General features: G+C 40.2%; 1 protein-coding gene across 4 annotated transcripts in view; it reads left to right on the top strand.

Annotated features, from left to right (window-relative positions):
• Positions 1 to 3,769: 3,769 nt before the first annotated feature.
• Positions 3,770 to 23,754, top strand: part of GLCCI1 (glucocorticoid induced 1) — a 53,700-nt gene continuing 33,715 nt past the window's right edge. For all 4 annotated transcript variants that reach the window (XM_079299432.1, XM_079299431.1, XM_079299434.1 and 1 more), the window contains exons 1-2: positions 3,770 to 4,346; positions 23,457 to 23,608. In XM_079299432.1, coding sequence (XP_079155558.1) covers positions 3,899 to 4,346; positions 23,457 to 23,608 — 600 coding nt within the window. In that variant the 5' untranslated portion in view covers positions 3,770 to 3,898. The remainder of the gene's footprint in view (positions 4,347 to 23,456; positions 23,609 to 23,754) is intronic.

Raw genomic sequence — 23,754 nt, 5'->3', positions numbered from 1 at the left:
GGGCCCTTAGTACAGGTGATGCTGCCATTCCTGTCTGGGGATGCTCCAAGTCCACAGTGGCAAGACTGTTTTAGTCTTGGTTTTGTCATTTAAGAGTTGTAGTTTGGGTCATTAGAGGTTATTCTAGTTTTTGGCCACAGATAATGCTTTCTGCTCATTATCTCTTTCAGAATATTACTGTGGTGTAAGTACTTCTTATTATTTCTCTCTTCCCAAATGTAATATTCCCAACTGTATATTCATTACAAATAACTGAAACACAGGGAATGGACCTGAACATACCTGAAGATAAACTCACCCTTTCTCACTAGTGTTTTGTGTTAGATGCTGTGTGAATACCTCAGAGACAGTCACAAAGGACTTGATTCTAAGTGGAATGGGGAAAGGCCAGAAAAGAAAACATAGACAGAGAGAGATAAGAGAGACATAAAAAAAATGAAGCAAGCAGGTAGATACACTGGCAGCAGAGTATTGACCTGGTGAGAGAGAAACAAAAGGTATGTCCAGATTTGAAGAGTTTGCCCTCTCTAAAGCCTTCAAGTAGGAACAAAATAAGGAATGGGATTGCATAGTGTCTAATGACTGCTTAAAACTTCTCCATTTCCATGGCTCATGGCACTCATGTACATCTGTTTCTGACATCAGGAGATGAAGCCATTATCAACTGATAATAGTAGGAGAGATGAGAGTGCTTCACTCTTGCTTGTCACTGCCCTGCTCCTTGAGATCACTCCCTTGCTGTTGTGCTCTTGCTGCCATGTGTAATTTCCACTGCTCTCAGGATGCTTCTTCTAGAAGCTGTGTTAAGGATGTCTTTGTCTCCCAGAAGGATTTAAGATTCAGAAATACCTGTTACCTCCAGTATAAACTCCTTTAAGCACATGCCACCTGACAAGGTAGTTCCTTAAAGTGGAAAAGAGAAGTAAGAAATGCCTTTAAAGTGGCTTTTTAAAAGTTGATAAAGGTATTTAAGGCAACCATGGGTTTCTGAAAGATATGCTGATTCAGATAGGAGTTCAGTTTTCACTTCACTTTCCCTGTAATATCTTCTTGATATTATACAGTAATGGTATTCCCTGAGTTAGCTGGAACCTAAATGAAAAACAGTGAAAAATTCAACAGTTGGTATCCCACTTTAAAATACAGAAGAATACACTCTTCATCTTTTCTGAAATCACCATTTCCTAGGCACATGGCATGGTGTTGTAATACATATGCTAACTCTAGTTTAGAAGGAATTAGGATGAAAATAACTTTTGGGGAGCAAAGTCTCCCCAGTACATCTGTTGATGTGGCTGTTCTCTGGTTGCAGTGAAGGCAAGTGAAGTGGTGCTTCAGTTTGGACTGTCAGGCTGTGGCATGGTCCTCAGCTTGTTTGGAAATGCAGACTTGCAACTGATATTTCACATGCCCTGTGGTTTGGGGGGTGCGTGGGTGTATTGTTTTGGGGCTGGTGGGATTTTTTTGTCAGACATTTACCTTGTCTTTACATGTCTATTCTTCCTATCCAAATACCCTGCTTGTTTGAGGTATAAGACCATAGAAATTGTAAAATCTAGCCATTGTAAAATAGTATCTTAACAAATTCAAGAGTTACACCAGTTCAGCCTTAATTTAGTCTGACATAACCCTTAGCACTGGCAATAGCTTGAATATATCAGATGTTGTTAGTCAAAGGTGTACTTTCTCAGCTGACTCCAGAAGATTTTTGGTCTGTAAGACACTACTGTATCAGCAATGTAATCTGACAAAGGTACAGATATAGGAAAATGTGCTTACTGTTTAAAACACTACTGATATTACTGTCTGGCAGATGGCTACTACAGGTGAATGCTTTCCAGTCATTTTGAGCCCAGTGCAGTGAAGCAGAAAAGAATAAACTAGATGGACTTCTTAGCTGTGATTAATCAAAATCCTTGGAGGAAAAAGTCTCTTCAGCCCAATTTTATCAACAAATTTGGCTCATGCCAGCAGAAAACAAAAAGACTGGACTAATGGAAAAACACATGGTTGCTGATTTTTCTTAAAATTAATTTATACAAGTGGCTTTGTTGACAGAGCACGTGTTCACGTGGATGTGCAGTGTATTATTGCAACCCTTTCTGTAACACAACCACGGTGACTGTGTCACATGGTGCTAGTGCAAACAAAGTCTCCCTAACAGCCCATGAATAGAAGCATTTTCTGAGAATACAGTTTCTCATTGGGACTAGCGACTGATTCCTGTGCTACCAAGGGATAAGGATAGCTATGGACAGCTTTGGAAATATGTAAGTGCAGTGATCAGAAGTGTGCAAAACAAAAATAAGTGTTTGTTATATAACAAAAAATGGTACAAAGGATGTAGCTAATTCTGTGACACTTTTAATTGGTTACTGATTCATAGGTGGTATCTAAAATAAGAGTGTATCTTGTTAAAAATTTTACTTCTATGTATATTCCATGTCCTTTTTGTTCTCCTAATGTCTGAGAGGCCAACACTGAACTGACTTCCTCCTCATAGCAAGACTCCCTGCATTTTCCCTTCTCCTCCATTAGCATCCCATTTGCATCAGATCCAAAATAAGCACTGTTTTCTTGATGGACTCAGCTCAACTTATCTTTCTGATCTTACAGACATTTATTTTCTTAGTTATTAAGCTACTCATCCTAACCTTCATTTTGTCTCTCATTGTCTCAGGTTATCATTTTATCTAATGGCAGCTCTTTTTCCTAGGACAAATGCACCTTCTAAAAATATCGCTGAAAAACATTTAATTTTCCTCTTGACATTCTCCACGAGGTGTTTTTGAATGTGCATTAAGAAAAAGAATAATATTCTATATACTTAAGGAAATGATGAAACCACGCTTATTTAGCCTTTGAAGAACATCTTGATTTTTTAACGAAAGTAAAAATGCTGTCAAGATTTGATGGACGTGAACAGACTTTGTTGCGAGAAATTCTGGCTGTTTTTGAGCCTTCCCTGGATGGGAGTGGAGTAAGCGAGAAGAGGCAGACAGTCCTCTGGGAATAGAGCTAGCACAAGACCAGGTCCAGAGCAGCGGCTCTCAAGTCCGTGTTACACCGGCACTCCGCAGAGTCCGCTTTGGGCTCAGCAGCGCATCCCGGAGCTCCCCCGCGCTCCCGGGCAGCGCTCCCGGCTCTCCCGGACGGGCACCGCATCCCGGGCAGCGCGCGCGGCCCGCCCCGGAGCCGCCACATCCCACTTCCCCCGGCCCGCCCCTCCGCCCCGCCGCCGCGCCACGCCCCCGCCGCGCCGCCAGCTCCCATTGGCTCACAGCCACGAGCGACAGCGCCTCTGGCCAATGGAGCCCGCGCTGCTGTTGCGGCGGCGTCCAATGGGCTGGCGCGTTCGCCACCCCTGCCCGCCGCGGCCGGGCGCCGGGGCTGCGCGGTGCCATTCGGAGGGCGGACGGCGTGGGGAGCGGATGGTGCTGGTAGCGGCTCCCGGGCGCCGGCGGGGGCAGGAGCAAGAGCTGGAGCAAGAGCTGGCTGCGAGCGCCTCCTCCCCTCCCCACTCCGGCTGCGTGTCCCCTCGTCGTGCCTTGCCGCCGACCGCCCTGAGCCGGCAGCGCTGTACGATGTGAGCGGCCGCTGGGCTCAGCAGCGCCCCCGGTGCTCTCGACGCTGGGGCGGGCAGCGATGGCCAGAGCCTGGCGTGGAAGCAGCAGCCGCCGTCGCCGATAGGAAGCGCCGGGGGCAGCTGGGCAGGCGGCGCGGAGACTCCCTAGGGCCGTGCAGCTCTTGTCCCGCCCCGCCCCCTCCCTCCATCCCTCCCCCCTCCTCCTCCTTCTCCTCTCCCCGCGGCCGGTGCATGCGGGGCGCTGGGGGCCGAGCTCGGGTCCCCCGCAGCCACCGGAACGAGTGACCCGCGGGGGTCTTCTGCATCCCCGCCATGTCCTCGTCCAGCTCCTCGCAAACCCCCCCGTCCCACCACCAGCCCCCGCCGCAAAGGATGAGGCGCGGCGCCGCCGGGTCCCCCACCGCCGCCACGGCCGGGGGCCCCGGTAACGGCGCCGGGGGAGGCTCGGCGGGGAGCAGCCGGCTGCTCCAGCCTATCCGAGCCACCGTCCCGTACCAGCTCCTGCGGGGCAACCAGCACAGCCCGACCCGGTCCCCCTCCGCCTCGGTGGGCAGCAACACGGGGCCGGGGGGCGGCGGCGGGGGTCGCGGCGGAGGCAGCCCCCCACCGCCGCCCAGCGCGACGCCGCCGCTGGCAGCGGGCGGCGGCGGAGCGGAGCCGGGCAGGGTGAAGGGCAGGCAGCGGCGGTCGCCGGAGAGCGGCGGCAGCAGGAGGAGCAGCTCACCTGAGAGACGGAGCCCCAGCTCCCCGGTGTACAGAGGTAAAGCACCGGGAGAAAGCCGGTCTCGCTTCCCTGCCCCCGGGGGTGCTGGCCGGGCCGGGGCCGCCCAGCCTCCGCGCACCCTGGGCTCTGCTTCCCGCTGTCGGGCTGCGCCCTGCCTTCTCCTCCGGGCCAGCGCGGGTGGGACAGCGCGGGACTCCCGGCCCGACGGGAGGGGCCCCGCCGGAGCCTTAGGGAGCGGGTCGGGGGGCGAGGGTGAGCCCTAAATCCCCCAGCCCCGGGACAGGTGTCGTGCCCGGGTTTGCTCTGCCAGGAAGCGGGGGGAAAAAGCACTTCGTCCCGCCGCCCTCCCCCGGGATGGGAGGAGGCGACCCCTGAAATGTCATCCTCCTTCTCGGGCAAGGTGAGAATCCTGCTTAGGAAGAACACCCCCGCGCCGGGCTCGGGCGGAGCGGGGCGGGGGCGAGCCCGGGGTTCCCCTGACGGGGGGACGCGCTCGGGGCTCTCTCGGCGGTGCTCCTGCCGCCTCTGCCCTTGTGCTCGGCTCTGGCAGCGGAGCTATGTAATAGGGAAACGAGCCTAAAATTAACCCGCTTCCCTGTCTCCAACTGCAACTATATAGTAGGGGTGATAATGAGTTAGATTTATATCTGTGGTATCACAACCCAGTTCTGAAGTGTGTGTTAAAACCAAGCCTCAAATGCTCTTCCTTTCTGCAGAGCTCGGTTTCTTAAAAGACTTGCGTTTTTGTAAGATCATAGGTTAAAAGATGTGATGTTTCCAAGCACAGCCTCCAAAACAAGGAAATTCCCACATTGAGGTGTTTAAAAACGAGTCAGTTTCCTTGTGATATTTACTACTGAATCCTTGAGACTGTAAAACACTCTACCAGACAGAACCCACAACAAACCAACCCCCAGTGTAGCCAAAATAGGCCTGTAAAGTTTAAAATGCAAAATTGATTCCCAGCAAGTCCAACTTAACCTGCGTCAGGTTATCTGTTAAATTATTGAATGTGTTCAAGTGGCAGTGGCCATCTTACCTCCCCCACTCCCTTCTGCTTTCCCCCATCACTTGTATAGTTGAATAAATTGGACTAAATGCACTTTTTATGTTGTCCTGCTGTAGCTATCAGGTATCACACATCATCTCTTCCTGGGAGCGCTTTCTGTGGTTCAATACCACTTGCTTTTTCTGTCCCTTCCATAAGTCTTACTCTGTGTGATTTCTGTGGCAAATTGTGGTCTGCGTTGGGTGCCAGCATATGTTGTAGCAGTGGAATCTTATGTTCTTTCCTCTTCAGTTTTAATGTGTAGTAAACACTTGCTGTCTGTAGTATTTGTAACTTGGGCAGATCTATCATCAGAATCGTCTTAAGTCAGGGGCAGCATTTTACAAATGAGCAAAATGTCACTGATAGTTACAAATTGAGTTAATTTTCTCAATGCATCTGCTTATAAAGATGACCTAATTGATTGTGTTATAATCTGACCAGAGATACTTTGTAATGTATTTTTCAAAAAGGCAATCTATTTCTGCAGAGGGTTTTGCGTGCTTGAAAATGGAAGTGAGCTTCTGTGGTTTTGATTCATTCAAGCTCTATTTAAAATTTTAAAGATCATCTTTTTCTGACTGTATGAAGCACTAAATGTAGATATCCCTCTTGCTTCTTAAACCTTTGCAAAATGCTAAGGGGAAACTAAGAAAAACCAAAATATCTGTGTGGATGAGTAGTGATGGTGCTGATGATGAGCAGTAAATTATTTAATTATGGGAACCCGGAGGAAAACATTGTAGTGGTGCAGTGTATAAAGCCTACGCTTAAGGTGTATTGAAGAGGGAGGAGTATAAGCAGTTACCTACAAGCCAGAAAAATACTGCAAAGCTGTGAAGTACTTAATTAATGTGTACAGATTTTTTTGTTGGAGGGGAAATTTTAATTTTAGAAAGTGGTTTCAGTCTTCTTCATCTGTGGGCTATTTTAGCCTTAATAAATCAGACTGTAAATTAGTACTGAATGACTTTTCTGTCATTAAACTTGTTTGAGCTTGCCTCCTGGTGAACTGCGTCAGCAGCGCACAGAGCTTGATTTGGTTTAATGAGTGCAGTGTATAAAATCATAAACGGTCCGTCGAGAAGTGCACCCTGTAATCTGTATGCACTGCAAAGAATTCGTTCCCCCTCCTCCAGGTCAAGCCAGCTGCTGCTGCAGAAGCTGACATCCTTTAGCAAATCCTGAATGAATGAATGAAAACAACGTGATCGCCCTAATAATGACCACAATTGCACACGTCAACAGCTTTATTTTACTGAAATACAGGCACCATTTTCTAGCGGGCGAGAGTAATAAGATACTCTATTTCTTCAGTCTTGCAAATGAAAAAAGGTTACCAAAGCTCCTCTCAGTCTACCCCCCCACACCCTCAAAACTAGAGCTGTTTTTATACTATTTGGAATATAGTTCCATGCCATGGGGTGGGATTTGGTCTTTGTTTCCCCGCTTGTTCTCAGCATTTTAGTACATGATGTGTGGACACTAAAGACATGTTTGTAGTCTATATGGTGATAATAGTATATAGAAAATTGATTGCTGAACTGGTGGTCTACTGCAGTAATAGTGGAGGGCTTGAAAAAAAAAAAATATTAAATGTTCCCTTTTCAGACATGGACCATTTTGGGGTGGCTTGTTAAATAATGCTACTCCAGCTATTTATAGTTGTTATCTGTATGCAAGTCTTGGGGAAGTGGCTTGATTAAGTTTTTTTGTCAGTTTTTCAAAGCCATTTCCCACTGCTGTAAGATGTGAGCTTAGGCTCTAGGTTTAATCCTGTTGTTTTTCTCACCAGTGCAGGAGATGTGTTTGTCTTTGGCTCTGCAGTCTGACTTGGATTGTTTCATGAATATACTTGTTCTGGAGACTGCTTATGATTCTGGTGGATAGATGTTATTCTTTTAAGACACCTGTCCCTTCCCCACCTCCTTTCAGCCTTTTTCATTATAGATGCCTTGAACTGGCTATCCTTTTAAGCCATTTTGTGTGGAAATTTTAGCAATTTGCTAGAGGTTCTTTTATGAAGGAGATTTCTGTGAAAACACTCCAGCTTTGAGCCTCTACAGGTCAGAGCAGCTACCATTGCAGGCACTGACATCACTACTACATGAATGAAAGCAACATAGTTTGTTTTTTCTCCCATCATCATGTTTTCTACCATTTCTTTCTTGTATACTGTTAAAGGTTTTTGTTCTATAGCAACACCCTGTGTTTTTAAGGACTGAAACTTTCAATAATATGGTATTCTCTTTTAAGTGAATTTGAGGATTTTTAGTTGTTAGGAAACTCTCAGTGCCAGTAGCAGAATTTGGCTAGTACTGTTACTGAATAGGTGAGAAATCGTTAATATTATGTATATATTCTTAAGGTGCTAAAAAAAGAGGAAAAGAGGGGAAAAACTTTTTGATATCATAGGATAAATCTGCAGTGTGCAAGTCTGCACCTTTCTTCTTTTTTGAAATGTGTTTATTCCTTACTAGTAAATACTTTTTATAGTGTATGTTCATGTTTTGGAGAGCTGGCAGTAGAAAAATTGTCTGGTTGAATGTAACAACATGTGGTTTTCTTAGAGGGAATATATCTGTTAGATCTCTGAGTGCATTGAAGTATTGTCAACAGAATCTGAAGCTGTGTGGTTTATGACAAAGGATATTCCAGTAATAATCCAAAAGAGCCAAACCCTTGAACATGTCAAATAAAACTTGCTACTTGCCTGTGGACACATCTTTTAAAGAAAAAAGCAAGTTGTTTTCCTCCTTGCCTTACCTGGATAAAGTCAGAAGTTGCTGCTGTTATGTAAAGTAGCCTGTATAAATATGAGAGTGGATTTCCTGTTTAGTTTCTTTTTTTCACCATACATTAATATCTTGTATACAAGATATTAATGTGTAAGTGACTTCTCTATGATTCAAACTCAGCACTGCTCTCACCAAACACTTTGATTTGTTTTAGTATTAACTATGGTGGTACTGTAATATTGTGCTTCATATTTTTCTAACTTTCACTTACACATTTTATAATATGAACTTTTTCTATTAAATTTCCAAATTTTAAAGGCAGTTTTCAGGACATATGAAAAATACTGTAATCTGTTTGGCTGTTAAAGGTTCCCAAGGTCTTTTACTTCCCAAAATAACTCCTGAAGATTTGCCAACATGAGTGAGAGAAAGGAATCACAAAAGATGCAAAACAACTGCATAGCCCAGTTCAGTGTAAGAGGTATATATATTTGGTTTTAGGCTAGTGGAATGAGGAGTGGAGTAAAACAGATAGCATTGTTGTTCTCTAGACTTGTAAGGGATATCAATATTTAAAAAAAAAAAAAACAAAAACCAAAACCAACCCCAAATTTCTACTTCAAAAGATAGAACTGTTTTAATATCCTGGATTCAAACCATCCAATTTTTTGGCATCATAAGGATTTATCCTAGAGATCAAGAAGATCTTTCCTTTATTTCTATCAAATGTAGGTAAGGAAGTAATTTTTGTGATTCTTCCTGTTTCCTGAACCTTGAATAATAGCAGTATTCCCATAATTGTATGGCCAAAACAGTTTTGTACCTTTCTCTTTTCAAACTAGCTTTCATTGGAATAAAAGATGATGACAGGAAAGACCCTGGCTAAATTTGATCCAGTTGTCCTGAACTCAAAGCCTTTTTATTTACATGTTTTAACATGACTGTAAATGAGAAGGTGTATTAAATATCTTTAATAAATAATGCTTTATAAAACAAATTAATTGAGCTTCTTTCAGGTGTTAAACTGCAGGAAGGAAAAATAGGAATGTGTTTTCTCTGTACTCTAGCCAGGCATTAGCTTTGAAGACACAACCTCCCTATTTCATGGAAAAAAACAGCTTAAGAAGTATATGACTATACCTGTTTTAAATCACTTCTTGACCTTTAATTCTTGGTCTTTGGACATAAGCAAGTATTCGTGTGTTACATATGGCCAAACTGAAGTTACTTGCCAACATCTGTGCATAGTAAAACAGTGACAAATACTGAAATTTGGTTTCTGAAATTCATGGTTCCTGTGTGTTGTTGTTTCCTTTCCCATGGTGGCAGGGTGAATAGAGGTTCTTAAAATGCAGTTTAAAATGCAGAGAGGGTAGATGAATGGAGTGTATCTTAGAATCTTACAAAAAAGGCAGTGTTCCCCAAGTCTAGAGGACTATATTGCAAAAATTCACAGTGGAAAGCCAGTTATTTTTAAAATGGGTTTTGTGCTACTATTCTATATCATTATGAAAAAAAGATAAAAAATAACTGCTGCAGTAATTCTGAAGTTTCAGTTAAGTCTAGACTTGAAAGCAGTAGTTGTAATAATGCAAAACGTGTTGGAATTAGAGTATGTACTCCTCAGTGTTTCAGTTTAAGTGAATATCTGAAACCCATTTTAAATGGGGCTTCACCAGTTGATTGTCTTCATTTGAAGATGATGATAATTTTTTTAACCTGCAGTCTGAAGAATGAAAGTTCCTGTTTAAATTAGTTGACAATTATTTCAGTAGAGAACAGCATTGCCAGCACTTGACAGAACAGGTAGTTCTTCATATATTTTACTTATGTTCTTGGGAAGTTGTTAAAATAGTAGAGTTTAAACTTCTACTAGCATTTTTTAATAAGTATCTTTTATTGATGAAAAAAAATGACTCTGTATTAAACATAACTGGAAAATTTTGCTCAAGAACTTAACTGTTAATTGTCATCATCGTGCTTTAGTGTTAGTATTTAAATGCATGTTTATGTTATTCTTTCAGTGCTGCCTCCCATGTAAATTTGTAGTGCTTAAACAATGGCTTAAGGCATTTTCAGGCAAATAAAATAATATTACATCTCATCATTAGAAGGGATGCATCACAGCAACTTGTCAGCCTGAGATTATGCCCTTTTCCTTGGTGTCACCATTTTAAAGGTTTGGGTAATTGCAGAATGAAGAGCATTGGAGATCAGGGTGAAGGATAATCGGTGTTTGTACTTAATAATCTAATTCTGAGTAACAATTTTGAATGTGCATTCCCCAAAATTAGATAGTCTCCTTCGGTTATGCTTTATTTTTTTCCTGTCTGATTTGACTCTGAAGCTTATCACTCCTGTGTAACTAGTTTTAGATTGAAGATTAAATGTTCAAGTGTAGAAGGAGTACTGAAAGGAATCAGAGACTTCTGCAGCATGGATACCACAGAGAGTATCATGACACAGCAATCATGACATCGTAGCAATCCTTTGGAATGGCAGATTGGGCTCTCCTATTCTTACCTTTCTGCAGCTGAGATCACATCCCTGCCAGTCCTCATCCATGGCTGCAGCTGGAAAAGGCGCTCTTGGAAACTCTTCCCTATGCTCCCAGCTCTTTGAGTCTGGGCTTAGGACCAGAGCTGTTCTTTACATGGCCCCCTTGGATAACTTTGCTCAGACAATGTCTTCTGTTAGTTGGACTTAGGAAGGCATGTAGCTCCTGGGGGTCTGTCTTGGAAGGAAACACAGCCAGGCCAAATGTGGCTGTGTTGGGGGCCACCCTCAGCCTGCTGTCTCAGCCCTTATAATACTGTCTTTGCCCTGGGCATGTTCATTTCACTTCTGCTCATTTGCTATATGCACTTCCTAGCTGCTGCTGCTGATTCCTGCCAAACTGTTCACCCTGTTAGATTAGTTTTCTCTGTCAGAGAGAAAAAACATCCAGAAGGTGTGAGTGTCTACACTCCAGCAATAACAGTTTTCTGCACAAAAACTTTGTAAATGGGGGTGTAATCTAAACAGTTGGTGTTAGGTCAGTGAAGATGGTTGTGATGGGAGGTTTTCATTTTATGTAGTAGTAGATCTCTTAATTAGCTTTCCATATCCGATATTGTTGCTTTGCAGATTGTATCTACTTCCCAGTAGGTCATAAAATGTTAGAGCTTGGGTTTTGAAACCTTAATGCAAGGTACTGTATGATTAGACCTCCTTATTTAGTGTTGCATATGCCCCAATGATAAATGATGCTACTGATGTTGGTGTTTATAAGGACTTTCCCTGGTGTAAAATTGAGGAATAGTTGTTTGCAATGGATATTGTTCTCAAATATAAATGGGTGGTTAACATTGGTTCTTACATGCCATTTATTTTGCACAACTTGAAACTAGTTTTACTTAAACTACACATTGTTTCCTCTTTAGGAGGTGTCTTGTATTTTGCTCACAAGAGCAGTAGGTGTAGTTCTGTCATGATTTTTTAATAATCTCATATCCTCTCTAGAATATTTTCTTCTCATTCTACTGGGAGATAGTCTAAGCAAGAATAATAATTTAAGGGTCTCATTCCTTAACAGTGCAAGTCACCTGTTTGAAGAAGACTACCTTCAGCTTCCTTTCCCATGCTCTTGCCACCAGGCATTAAGCAGTGTTGTAAACACTCTTCTGAATGTCAGGAATTAACACTTATTTCTGACTGTCAGGTCATTGCAAGATGACTGGCGGTCATACTTGAATTTGAAATTAATTTCTGTAGCTAAATTAATTTTAATCTTGTATAATAAGTATAAATCTGTCTTTTAGAAATGTTTTCTGTAAGAGTAATGACATTTGTGAACCAATTAAATGTATGGCAGTGTGGGTATTGTTATATTATGTGCATTTTAATCTCAGATGCTGTGGTGTACAGTGCCTATTCTGGAGTTCTGAAAGAAATAATTAGTAAAGGTTAACTAGCTGGATTACCTGGGTATCTACATTTTTTAAAAGTCTTCATGATTAGGAAAAAACCCCAAACATTTTAATACATGTGCTTAGGCTGCAGCACCAAAAAAATTCTAAATACTAATAATTGTTTGACATTTGTCAGCATTTGGAGATCAAGCTATCATTTGGAAATAATGTGTTCTTACCAGGAAACAAGTTTTGGTTATTCATTGTTCAATTACTCACTAATTTAATTAATTGTAGTCTGCAGAAATTGCCCTGTAAACACAAACCCCACTTTAAATTATGTCATGCAGTCAGAAGTTGGCTACTAGGGAGCAGGTTACCTAAGCACAGATATAAAATCCCAGGTTTGTGAGCGTGTAGCTCTCAGGGATAACAGTGCAGTTACTTCTCTTACATGAAGTGCTGTATCTATGCTGGATCAGAAATGTTGCTGGATAAACCTTGAAAATTTTGCACTGTGTTCCCATAACTCAGGCTACAGAGAGACACCATGGGGGAGCCAGCTCTACAAGAGCTATGAATTTCTGTAGGATTTACCATGATCTCAGTACCACTCCTTCTGCATGCCATTGCAGAACTCCCTAGCCCAGTAGGACTAGAAGATGTGGTGGCTATGGCAGGTATCAGTGGTGCTGTCTGTGCTCTGGAAAGGTTTGGTGAGTCCAATGCTCACACACAGAGTAAATTTGGTGCTGAGTGTCAGCTAGTTCGTCTTTCTGGAATCTGGAGCCCTGGAAAGTACATTATGAAAATCAAGTGGCTTTGCAACATTGACTCTGTGAGCTAGGTGTTACACCTCCATATTCATCATATGTTATTCTTATAGTCTTTGTTATATGTGATATCTTAACTTTCTGCTTTTCAAAGCAATGAAGAGTTGAGCTGCTCACTGAAAGTTAAACCCAGATTTACTCTGAGTGTCCCGGAACAGACTTTGACCAGTGTGACTCTAAAAATACCAGCTAACTGCTGAAGAATGCAGAATGAGACTTAGGTTTACACAGTAGTTGGGAAGCTGCCAGGTTAAGGGGGAAGCTGTCTTCACAGAAGTAAATTTCTGTTCAAGGTCTTAAAATCTTCATTCTTAACTGATAGCTGTGTTTGCTTAATTGTGGCAATTGATAGTGGAATACCACACTTCCTTTCTCTCATACTCTGATTCCTCTGCTATTTCACCTTCAGTGGCTCCTTTGTTATACCTGATACCCTGCCTGGAATAATCACCTTTGCAATGTTTTCTTCACCCACAAAGAAACCATAAAATACATTTGAAATACTTGCTGTTCTTTTCAAAGGGAATAAGGGAAAGGCCTAATCTGGAAGAGAAAAATTTCTCATGGACAAAAATGTAATTAACTCATGCATGTTTAAAAGTAATGTGTATTTGAGAAATGTCCATACAAGGAAGAGACCAGAGACACATACTCAATGTAGGATAATGTCCACGTGGAAGATCCACCCAAATAAACTTTGGGTGTTGCTGTAAAAAGAGAGGCTCATTCTTTAAAAACAAGTTGTTTATCAAAGTGTGCAGTCCATATATTATTTAAAATATTTTGTAAAACTGTTGCATAGATCTACCTTAATTTCTTCCAAAGAAGGAACTAGGCTGTCCAGATGATTGGAGACTCATGATTTTCTTTAGTGTTGTGTATAGCCTTTAATCTAAGTTGAAGGATACAGGGAGACCTTTTGACTGCAAGATCTATAGTAGAAACTCAGACTGGCCACATTGAAGATAGAAATTACCAACTGTAATAACTCAGAATTTGGGAAAAACAGAAGAAATGGGTGTGCTGACTGTACATAAAATAAATGCTAGATCTAGCCTTTGTTTAGTCATGCAAATTTGCCTGCATATATAGCAAAAGAGGAAAACCCTACATAGAGTTTTGTTTAAAATTCATGGATCTGGTGTAAGTTTAGGATTTCAAAAGGAAGTAATTTAAAATTTTGTCTAAATGGGCTTGCTCTGCCTTGAATATAAAGAGAATCTGTTTTAATGAAAAATGTTAATACTATTGGAGTCTTTCAGACATCAGAAAACTTGAAGGATTTGATGTTATTGCATGGACACGTACCTCAAAAAGGCTGCTAGGAATAAGCAGAGAGCCTGCAACAAACAGCAGGAAGAACTGAGGAAAGAGTGTCATGTTACCAATCAAAAGGTGAACCTTAGCTGAGAATTGTTAAAACAAGAACAGTTTGGGACTTTGTGTGCTTTTAAGAGAGGTATTAGAAACATGCAGATTGAAAAACGAGGAAAAAGTTGTAACCATTTGGTATGAAAAAAAAAAAAGATCCGAGAATGATCTGAGGCTGATTTGCTAGAATGTATGGTTTCAAAGTCAGCTCCAAGGAATAGTAGTTACAATCTCAGAGGAAATAGCACAGATATTTACAGATATTCAATCCTTGGCACTCACCAGAAAAAAGTCTAAAAAATCACTTTCCATAAGGACAGTGATTTTTAACCCAGAAAGATTAAAAAAAACCAAATCCAAATTGTAAGGGACAAGGATAATTTGGAATTACGAATTGCCAAGAGACTGTGATACATACAGATTGCATAATTCAGTAAATTCAATTCAGAGATCTCCATTGCAGGATTTTAGAAAAGTCTACTCAGAAATTGACACTTACTTTCAGATGTCTGAGGCAGTCTTGTTAGTAGGAGTGACATCATTTGCAAATAGATATCTCCTATAGCAGGTACATCAGCAATGCTGATGTTTTAAAAAAGTGAAAATTGTTATGTCCAGTTCTAAAGTATGGAGGGCTATTGGTGAAGCTTCAGAAGAAGTTTGAAAGGATGGTGGAAACCAAGGAGAAATGTTAAAATGCAAAATGGGTTTTCCAAGTGGTGTCATGCTAATCTGGTCGTTTTGATAAGAAAACTGGTCTCCTAGACAGGAAGTATCTTAGTATCTTATCTGCTTAGGCAAATTTTAAAATTATGGTGATGAAACCGTTGGTGAATATTGGGAGGTTTAATTAGTACACAGGAAGATTGTGCAAGGAGAGTTTAAGAACCATGGGAATTGAAGTAATAAGTTAAAAAAATTAGATTTAAAAGTAAAAAGTGGAAGTTAACATACGTGGGATTGTATTTGATCAGAGTATCTTTTCCTCAAAGGAGGAGCATCTAATTTGAAAATTCTACAGGGTGGAGTTGGGTGATGGTGAGATCTCTAAACTGCCAAGGTGAAGTAACTGAAAAACTTCTGGGCACAGGTCTGGTCTTACATGAAGAGCAGTTGGCCACAGAGGGGCTGCTGAGACATTAAATGGGGTACTGCACACCCTTTTGGTGCTCCACAGTTCAAGACAGGTAAAGTCAAGCTGCAGCTGACTCAGAGAAGGACTCACAGATTAGGAGTTCAACTGTGTGATGCTAAAAGAAATCTGAATGAAAATACAATTGCTTTGTCAGAATCCAGGTGAGCAAGGAAGGGAATGAGCGGGTGGATTGGTTTGACAATGTAAATATTTGTATATTAAACTGTAAAAAGGCCTGAAACCATCTGGAAAAAAAAAAGTTCCTGGGGCATTTTTCCAGTAGGAATTGTGATGACAAATACCTGGTCTAAGACTGACTGTACTCTGTTTTGAAGTGATTGTGTGTTTTGTCAGTGATAGCTGCAAAGTGGACTCCAGATTTAGGAAGTTGTTTCTAGTCCTTTGTTTCTGTGTCTTAACTGATAATGAAAATATAATTTATTTAATCATCAAAGTTGGGCACTCATATTTAGGCAATGAATTTTAATCTGGTTTTTTGCATTTCTATTTTTCAATTTTTTTCCAGAAAAAGATCTTATTCTTGTTTAGTATAATTTGCGCTAGCTAGGAGGATGCTTTCTATCTGTAATAACTGGTGATCATTATGATGGCATTGTATAGCTTCTGTGCATTGATTACAGTTCTTTGTGTATTTTGATTACGAAAATGGTGAGTTATGCCTTCTGATTTGTTTTATTCATTATTACATCCAGCTGCATTTTGATGGAAAGAAGAATTAGATTAAAGGTTTACAAGACCCTCACTTTCTACATCTTGTGAAGTTTTAAGTATTGTTGTTAGAACAACAACAAAAAAATCCCTTCAAACTCATCAAGTTTATTTGAAAAAAAAAAGTGTTCTTCAGTTACTGAATCAACTGAGTGTGTTTATAATGTCCTTCAATATTTTAATTATTAATATATTGGAAGAAAAAATAACACCCTAAGGTTTAGTGCTGCTCTTGGTTCCCAGTTTGGTTTTTAATACTGGATACATAGAATAGATGAGTCAGCAGATTTAAATTAATGAACTAAAAGAAGGGAGATTCTTTGTATCTGCTGAAGTGCCCAGCAGTTAGTGGATGGATGTTTCACTGTGCTTTTTCCCAAGTACTTAGCTGCTGAGCTCCAATCAAATTTTAACTTTTTAGTATGAACACTTTTTAGATACTTCATTAAATGATACCAAGCTTAGGTATTTGTGTTGTATTTAAATTTAAGTAATAATATTACAAAGAAAAATATATTCTAAAAACGTGAAATGCATGAAGATATGAAAGTTTTGGAATTAGTGTTTTTTACCTACATGTCATCCTGTTAGAAGAGTGCAAGTGTTTAGGTTACATCTGTTGAACAAAGCAGGCTTTTGTGACATGAAATCCTACAGGTCCTATACATGCCAGCAGTAATCCTTGTTAGAAGAATAGTTCAGCTTTAGCTGAAACTTTCTGCCATATGGTTTGTTTACTTTTCTTACGGAGATTAGAGCGTTCTTTCTGTGTTTGATCTCTGAGGATAATGTTGATTTTAAACAGGGGAGTTTTGCTGTGAACAAAATCTGACTTCTGAAAGATATTCGTAGTCACATTTTACTTGGCCTGTGGTTGGGGGGAATAAGAGACATGAGGCAGAGACCTTGCTTCAATATAAATGCAGAGGCAACCAGGACTTCCAGTCAACTGCAGGTCCAGTGAAATATGCCTGCAGATTCATCCATGTGTCCTGCTTGGTTTGGTATCCATACTAGTCATGCCACTGTGCCTTCCTGTGCACTTAGGTGAGCAGAGCTCTGTGTCCTTGAGAATCATGCATGAAACCTCCATTATGGAAGGAAATGCCTTTACCTATGGGTTGGATTCAGTGACTAATCATTCAGAAGATGTCTTCCCTTTCTAGATTGCTTAGTCATAGCTATAAAAGATATCAATAGTTGATTTCTAAATCCTGTACTGTGGGTCAGTGTATGTACAATTTTCCTTTGAAGGAACAAGCTGGTTTTGTTTTATGTTGTTTTCCCAGCATAGGTAATGTCTTGTCTTGATAGACTTCTGTTTCTTGCAGTTCAGTTCAGACTCATAAGCCTTGTCAGGTAAAAAACCAAATCTACCCTGACTACCAGACTGTAAAATGATCTGCGTGGAAGACAGATCAAGGCTTCCCTCTTTTTTTGGTTTTCTCCCTGAGAATTCTGTATGTAGAAAGCACATCGTTCATGGACCTGGATCTCTGAAAAGATCTTTGCTCTCAAGAAGTAGTCTGCTTTCTGCTTGTTTGGTTTTGGTTGTTGGAGCCTTGGTTAGATTACAGTGCTGCTCTGTGCGGTCTTTTTTTTTCCCCCTTCAGTTAGGCTAATGAGAGGAAATTAGAGTGGATTGTGTCTGTCTTTTTAGAGTAGTAAATTCAGAATGTCATTTCTCTTCATTTTTAGTCATTCTCTTGATTTCTAAAGATAGAAACTGGGAGATGATTTCTGAAGTTGATACAACTGACCCAAAACCAGTGTGGTGCACATAATGAAAACATGTTTTAAGGAGCTGAACGTGAAATACTTTAGAGATGTATTGGAAGGTAACCTAAAAAGACTCTTCTTATATTCTCTTAGAATTATAGTTTTGGTAGCAAAACTACTGCCTTTTAAATGTTTGAAAAAGCTAGTATTTTGTTTTGTTTTAAGCTAGTAAAACAAATATTTGGCTATTTAATTTGAAATTATGAAGGAAAAGTGTAATAATTTCACTTTATTTTTTTCTTTTCAAGTACATAAAAGGGTACTGTGGGCTTTTTTAAGATCCTATTTAAAATCCTATTTTTTGTTACTTTGTATGAGCAGTACATGGCAAACAGCATGCTCTTTGTTGCTCTGCACCTTTCTGAACTGTTAATGCAGTCATGCAGCCAGTTAGCAGATTGGGTCAGAAACAAGTCCGTCAGTCACTGGCAACTGGGAAATGTCTTTTGAGCCAATAGATCTCTTTACTCCTCTGGAGTAAAACTTCAGGGGACCCCAAATCCCTTGTTAATCTTTTTCATGAGAGATTTTGGCTCCAATTACAAGAGAAAAGCCTTCTTGAGAATGAAGATTGAAATATTTTTTTTAGAGTGGCCTCTAAATCCCCATTATTCAATCTTTTTCCTGGCAAAGTCATAGAGACAAGTTTTGCAAATTAAACAAGCACCAGTTTGACCATCTACCTACATAATCAGAGCAGGAAAGACCAATCAAATATTCATTCAGATATTAGTACAGTATGACTATATACTTGCTTAAAAAGCAAACAAGGAAGAAAAAACCTCTCCCTTGACCAGATTCTTCAGAGACTGTGTCCTCTTGAATCCAGAAGACTGCTTTTAGGCTACTCAGACAGTCACTGTCCAAAATAAGCAAGAGCAAAGGTATCCCTTTTTCATGCTTCTACAAGGAGTAACAGGAGAGGGGAGTTTAAACTAGGTGTAGGACAGTCATCAGTGGCTGCCGTGGGAAATGTGACTTCAGTGATGCCAGGCCATCATTCTTACGGGTCACCGTGGGTCACCATTCCTTAATATTCAGCTTTCCATTTCTAGTTCTTGAATTCATAGACTGCATTCCCACATAATTCATTATTTAAGAAGCATTTACGCAGGCACTTCTGCATCTCATTGGGTCAGTAGATTGTTATAAATTTTTTGTCATGTCTGGTAGGAATGTCCTAGAAATATCTGATGCTATTTTATGATGGTATACCCAGTCTCTGAATATCCTTTGGTTCAGACTACTTGAACTCTGACTTTGTGGCTCTTGAAAAGAGTCTTAAGCAGACTAGGATATTCATCATAGTCTTCCCAAGAGTATTTTTGGAGAAAATTCTTTTGAAGCTAGTATTTATTTCCTAGATAAAATCTGAAATTCTTCAGGAATGGATGAGTCTTAAACCTGGGACTCTTTTCAACTAGTAGCTTGTGACCAGAAGGGTGTGCAGGGTGCTAGCAACTAAACTGAAGAAAAACAACATCTCATGAAAATTTATTATGGAATTTAGTACTGGTATTTCATGGTGTCTCAGGTTAAAAATTTAAGTTAAAGAAATTTTGAGAAAAGAAATTCGGAAATAACCGCAAGAATGTTGTCTAACCTTTTGGCAGAACAGTGTTACAATTAGCTGACATCATAGTGAGATGATAATACTCACAGTTTGGGAGAAGAATGAATTTTTTTTCATGTTTTTCACTCAGTTTGAGAGAAATTTGTGTTACCTGAGATTGTCAGGATAATTTTAGTCCTTTAAAATCAGTTATATCTATGCAAGTACGTGAGTGGAAAAGTTCTGGCCAAATTTGAACTGGATTTACTAACTGTTGAAAGAAACATGGGAAGAAAAGATATTGACAGATGAGTTCTGGTGGATTGAGCTGAACCAGTTTTTTTAGTGCTACCAATCTAGCTGTCAGTCTTGCTCTTCTGTTGCAGGTGATTTTCCTCATTGCACATGTGGCACAAAGCTATTTAAGCTAAAAATGGACTGTGAACATGGCTTTCAGATTATGTGCAGGTTAGCTGCCTCTATCCTAGATGGGAAGGCAAACTCTTCATTTTGGAGCTGCAGCAGATGGTTTTACTTGAGCCCCATGTCCTTTTCAAAAGAGCTGTCGTGTTAGGCTCTTACTGAATTACATTTTGCTGTCAGAGAAATGGAAACCTTTTTTCAGTCAGTCTAGGTGGTATAACTGGAATTCTCTTTGCTCTCAATGCAGCATGCAGAATCATGATTTCATGCAGGTTAGTGATTCCTGCTGGGAGGTAGGATCATGCGGAATTTTGCCAGCTCTAGCTTTCAGGTAGACCCTTGTGTCATTTTGTGTAAATGTTTATGACTAGAATGGTGTAGCAATTTGTCCTAAATACACACCATTAAAACTTGTGACTGGTTTAAAATGATGCATAGAATCACAGAATATTCTGAGTTGGAAGGGACTCACAAGGATCTTTAAGTCCCACTCTTAAGAGAGCAGCTGATACAGGGATCAAACCCACAGCCTGGGCATTTTTATCATCATGCTCTCATCAACTGAGCTAATCTCAGTGGTCATGTGGTATTTTGCCTTGCTGCAAGCATATGTCTTGCTTTTCTAATTTCTAGATAACTTCCTCAGGTAATGTCACACTGCTTAAATGCTGTGTGCTTAAGCTTAAGTTTGCTTATTCTGGAGGTAGAGCAGAGTTTTGTATGAGATGTCTCACTTTTCACTGAGTAAGACAACAGAATCCTTTGGCTTACCACTGCAGTAAAATCCATTCATACGCTCGGGATATTGTCAGATGAGTTTTAGTTTGAAATGGATAAAATCAGTCTGTAATTTTAAAGATTTCTTAATATTGTTGAAGCCTTTCTGAATGCTGAAGTCTGTTGGCTATCTTCAGGAGCTGTTGAAGCACTTCTGCTGTTTTGATTCTCTGAGAAAACTGGAGCATGCAGTTTCCAGCAAGAGAAAGTGATTTGGGCTGGAGAAGGCTATTTGTGATAATGAAAATTTAGGAAGAAGTGGTATGTAGTTGCTCCCTAAAATAATGGGAAGCCAGATGTATGATGAGGTGAGAAAAGCAAGATTAAGAAATAAACTGTGGTTTTAATATTTAGAAAACTGCTTAAGCTGATCTGATCTGCCAGTGTTGGGGTCCAGTACAGTGATGTTCTTCGGGGCATCCCATCATGTCGAATGCATTGCTATACAAGACACTTTGTCAAATGCTAATTTGCAAAAGTTTCTTCAAATGTTATGCTTATAGATCCCTTCTCTTTTATTCTTTATGATCTAATGATGCATCATAAAATATGAGGAGCCAAAGCTGTTACTGAGCAGACCACAGGGCTGCAGCTGATCTAACTGTCTTGGTGTTTTCTGCCCATTATGTTCTGCCAATTCTCCTGTAGTGGGGAAAACCTTGTGTTTATGACTTTAGGGGGATGCACTTTAATTTTTCATTATGTTTCACTCAGTGAATTATTTTTCCAGGTGGATTCACATGTCTGTGCATGCCATCTCAAAGGAGATGAAAGGAGCACAGACAGTGGGGAAGTAGGGATGGCATTAAATCCATCTCAGAAGAGATGGAAGGAGCACAAACAATGGTGGAATAGGGATGACATTAAATTAGTGATAACTTGAATTGGTTTATGCAGTTGCAAAGTGGTTTGTTTCCTGTAATTCAAAGAAACATTGATGAATAGTAGGGACTTTGGAAACCACCTCTTGAGCTTTTTCTTCTCTCAGCTTTAAGGCTTGACAGTGTCTTGCAGTCCACTTCCTAGATTCCAGTGGAAAAACAAAACTAGCAATTTTTGGTGGTGTTTGTTTCTCTTCAGTTTTAGTGGCATTATTTTAGTTATTAATGTTGGAATTTCTGTTGCCTGTCTTCTGGGTGTAGGACAAGTAACAAACCTTAGCTAATTGTCTGGTTGTATATATTTTGTTGTGTTTTTTGGGCTTGTGTTTTCTTGTGTTTAGTCCTTACTTCATCATCTTCAAATGTCATCTTGTGCATTGTTTCTGACTTGTTTTAAAAGGTGTTTTTGAGAAAGTTTCAAAACCTGGACTGAGTAGCACAGTGCCATAGCATGACAGGGAAAATTGGAAGAATTCTTTGTGGCTATTTATACATTAGATACACTGGTGTTTCAGTGCAAATGTAAACACTAGTGTAATTTTTAAAATTTGTCATCTCTGTTTTGGATTTCAGACATCTTTACTTTTAATAGTTCAGGGATTTTTCTTAAAATGCAGATTTGTTACAATTGGAATCCTGTAAGGATAGATCTGTTCAAAATGCTAGGGATTTGATTTATAAAGAAGGCAGTCAAAATAACTATAGTATAAAAGGCAGCATGATATATAATATCATGTGCAATTCACAGCATTATTTAGAACTCTCCACCTAAAATGAGTAGCTAATGCAGTGTTTCAGCAGGTCTATATTTGTTCAAAATGGTCTGTTTTAACGTTATTATCTTCATATATCATACTATAACCATGCTGTATTAGTGCAAGCTATACACTAATTGTGCTAAATGCTATGTATCACATTGATGGTGTACTCTGCCTTTTGAGATCCATCAGTTCTAGGTGATACATAGAAAATAGTTGTGAAGGCCATTGGCCGTGTTTGGACTCAGAAGTGTGTCTGCAGGCCTGCTCTCATGTTCTGAGCAAGGAGTAGGCTTTTGGTGGGGCAGATCAGTGCATAGCATGTGACTAACTTGGAAGTTATCTCTCTTGTGAATTTCTTTTAGTAAAGATGGGCAAAACAGACAATAGCTGCCATGTAGGGCTTAGGCTGGCTGATGCGAAGTCTAGAAAATGAGTATATGAAGTAATTTTGCCTAAAGGACGAAGCAGACAAAGACAATCCAGAGAGCACGCTGTAAAACTCTGTTTTTTTCCCACATCAATCTCATGAATCACCCTGCACTTTGCTCTCCAAATGAAACACAAGAAAAAGTGTTCCATGATCTGGGTGTATGGCGAGAGAAGTACAGGGAGGAGTCGGGGACTGCAGGCACAATGAAAAGTGAAAACAAACAAGGCAACTCCTCTGGCCATGCTCTCTCAGAGGAAGAGATGCAGCCACACTCTCAGCTTGCTAAGGCCTGCAGTGGGATCTTGTACATTATATGGAATTGATTGAAATTATTGAATAATACGGAAAAGAGAATAAATCAGATATGCATCCTCTTAACAACCACAGTTTTTCTCATTATTTGTATTTTAGTATTTCAGAAGCTAAGGAAGCTGACTTAAAAAGTGCTGTTTTTTATTTCTGCATGTCTGGCTTCACTGAGGTGCATCATCACTGTATTTAAATTTGATTGATGTTTTTTGCTGATTAAAATACATAGCATAAGTAGCCCAGTTCTTTGCAGATATGAACACAGATATTAAGCATTGGGGTTTTTTTGTAACTGTTAGATTTTCCCTTTTCTGTTTGTTTTTCTTGTTTGTCTGATGTATTTGCTTTGATGTGATGGCGTTCTTTTCAGCTTGGCATTTAGACAGAAGTGTCTGATGTGTTCTTGCCATTGTGTGTCATAGCTAGCTTTTAACATTTCGCATCAAATTTAGCCTGACTTTTTTGTTGATTTTGTTCTGGTTTTCTACAGTGGACAGGCCAAAATCCCAGCAAATCAGAACTTCTGGTACCATAAGGCGAACTTCTTCTTTGGACACAATAACAGGACCTTACCTCACAGGACAGTGGCCACGTGATCCCCATGTACACTACCCTTCATGTATGAAAGATAAATCTACTCAGGTAAAAGCTGTAAAACAAGACAACAGAGATGTTTCATATAATCAATGTCAATTTAATTCTGAAGAAATGTGGATTCACTTATTTTATCAGTGCTAATGCAGTAACATGGTACACAACGATATTTTTATGCTTTTAGAAAACAGTTG

The sequence above is a fragment of the Erithacus rubecula genome (genome assembly GCF_903797595.1).
Source record: "Erithacus rubecula genome assembly, chromosome: 3".
NCBI classification, from domain to species: domain Eukaryota; kingdom Metazoa; phylum Chordata; class Aves; order Passeriformes; family Muscicapidae; genus Erithacus; species Erithacus rubecula.
The sequence above is the reverse complement of the archived record's forward strand: the minus strand, read 5'-3'. Positions and strand labels throughout refer to the sequence as shown.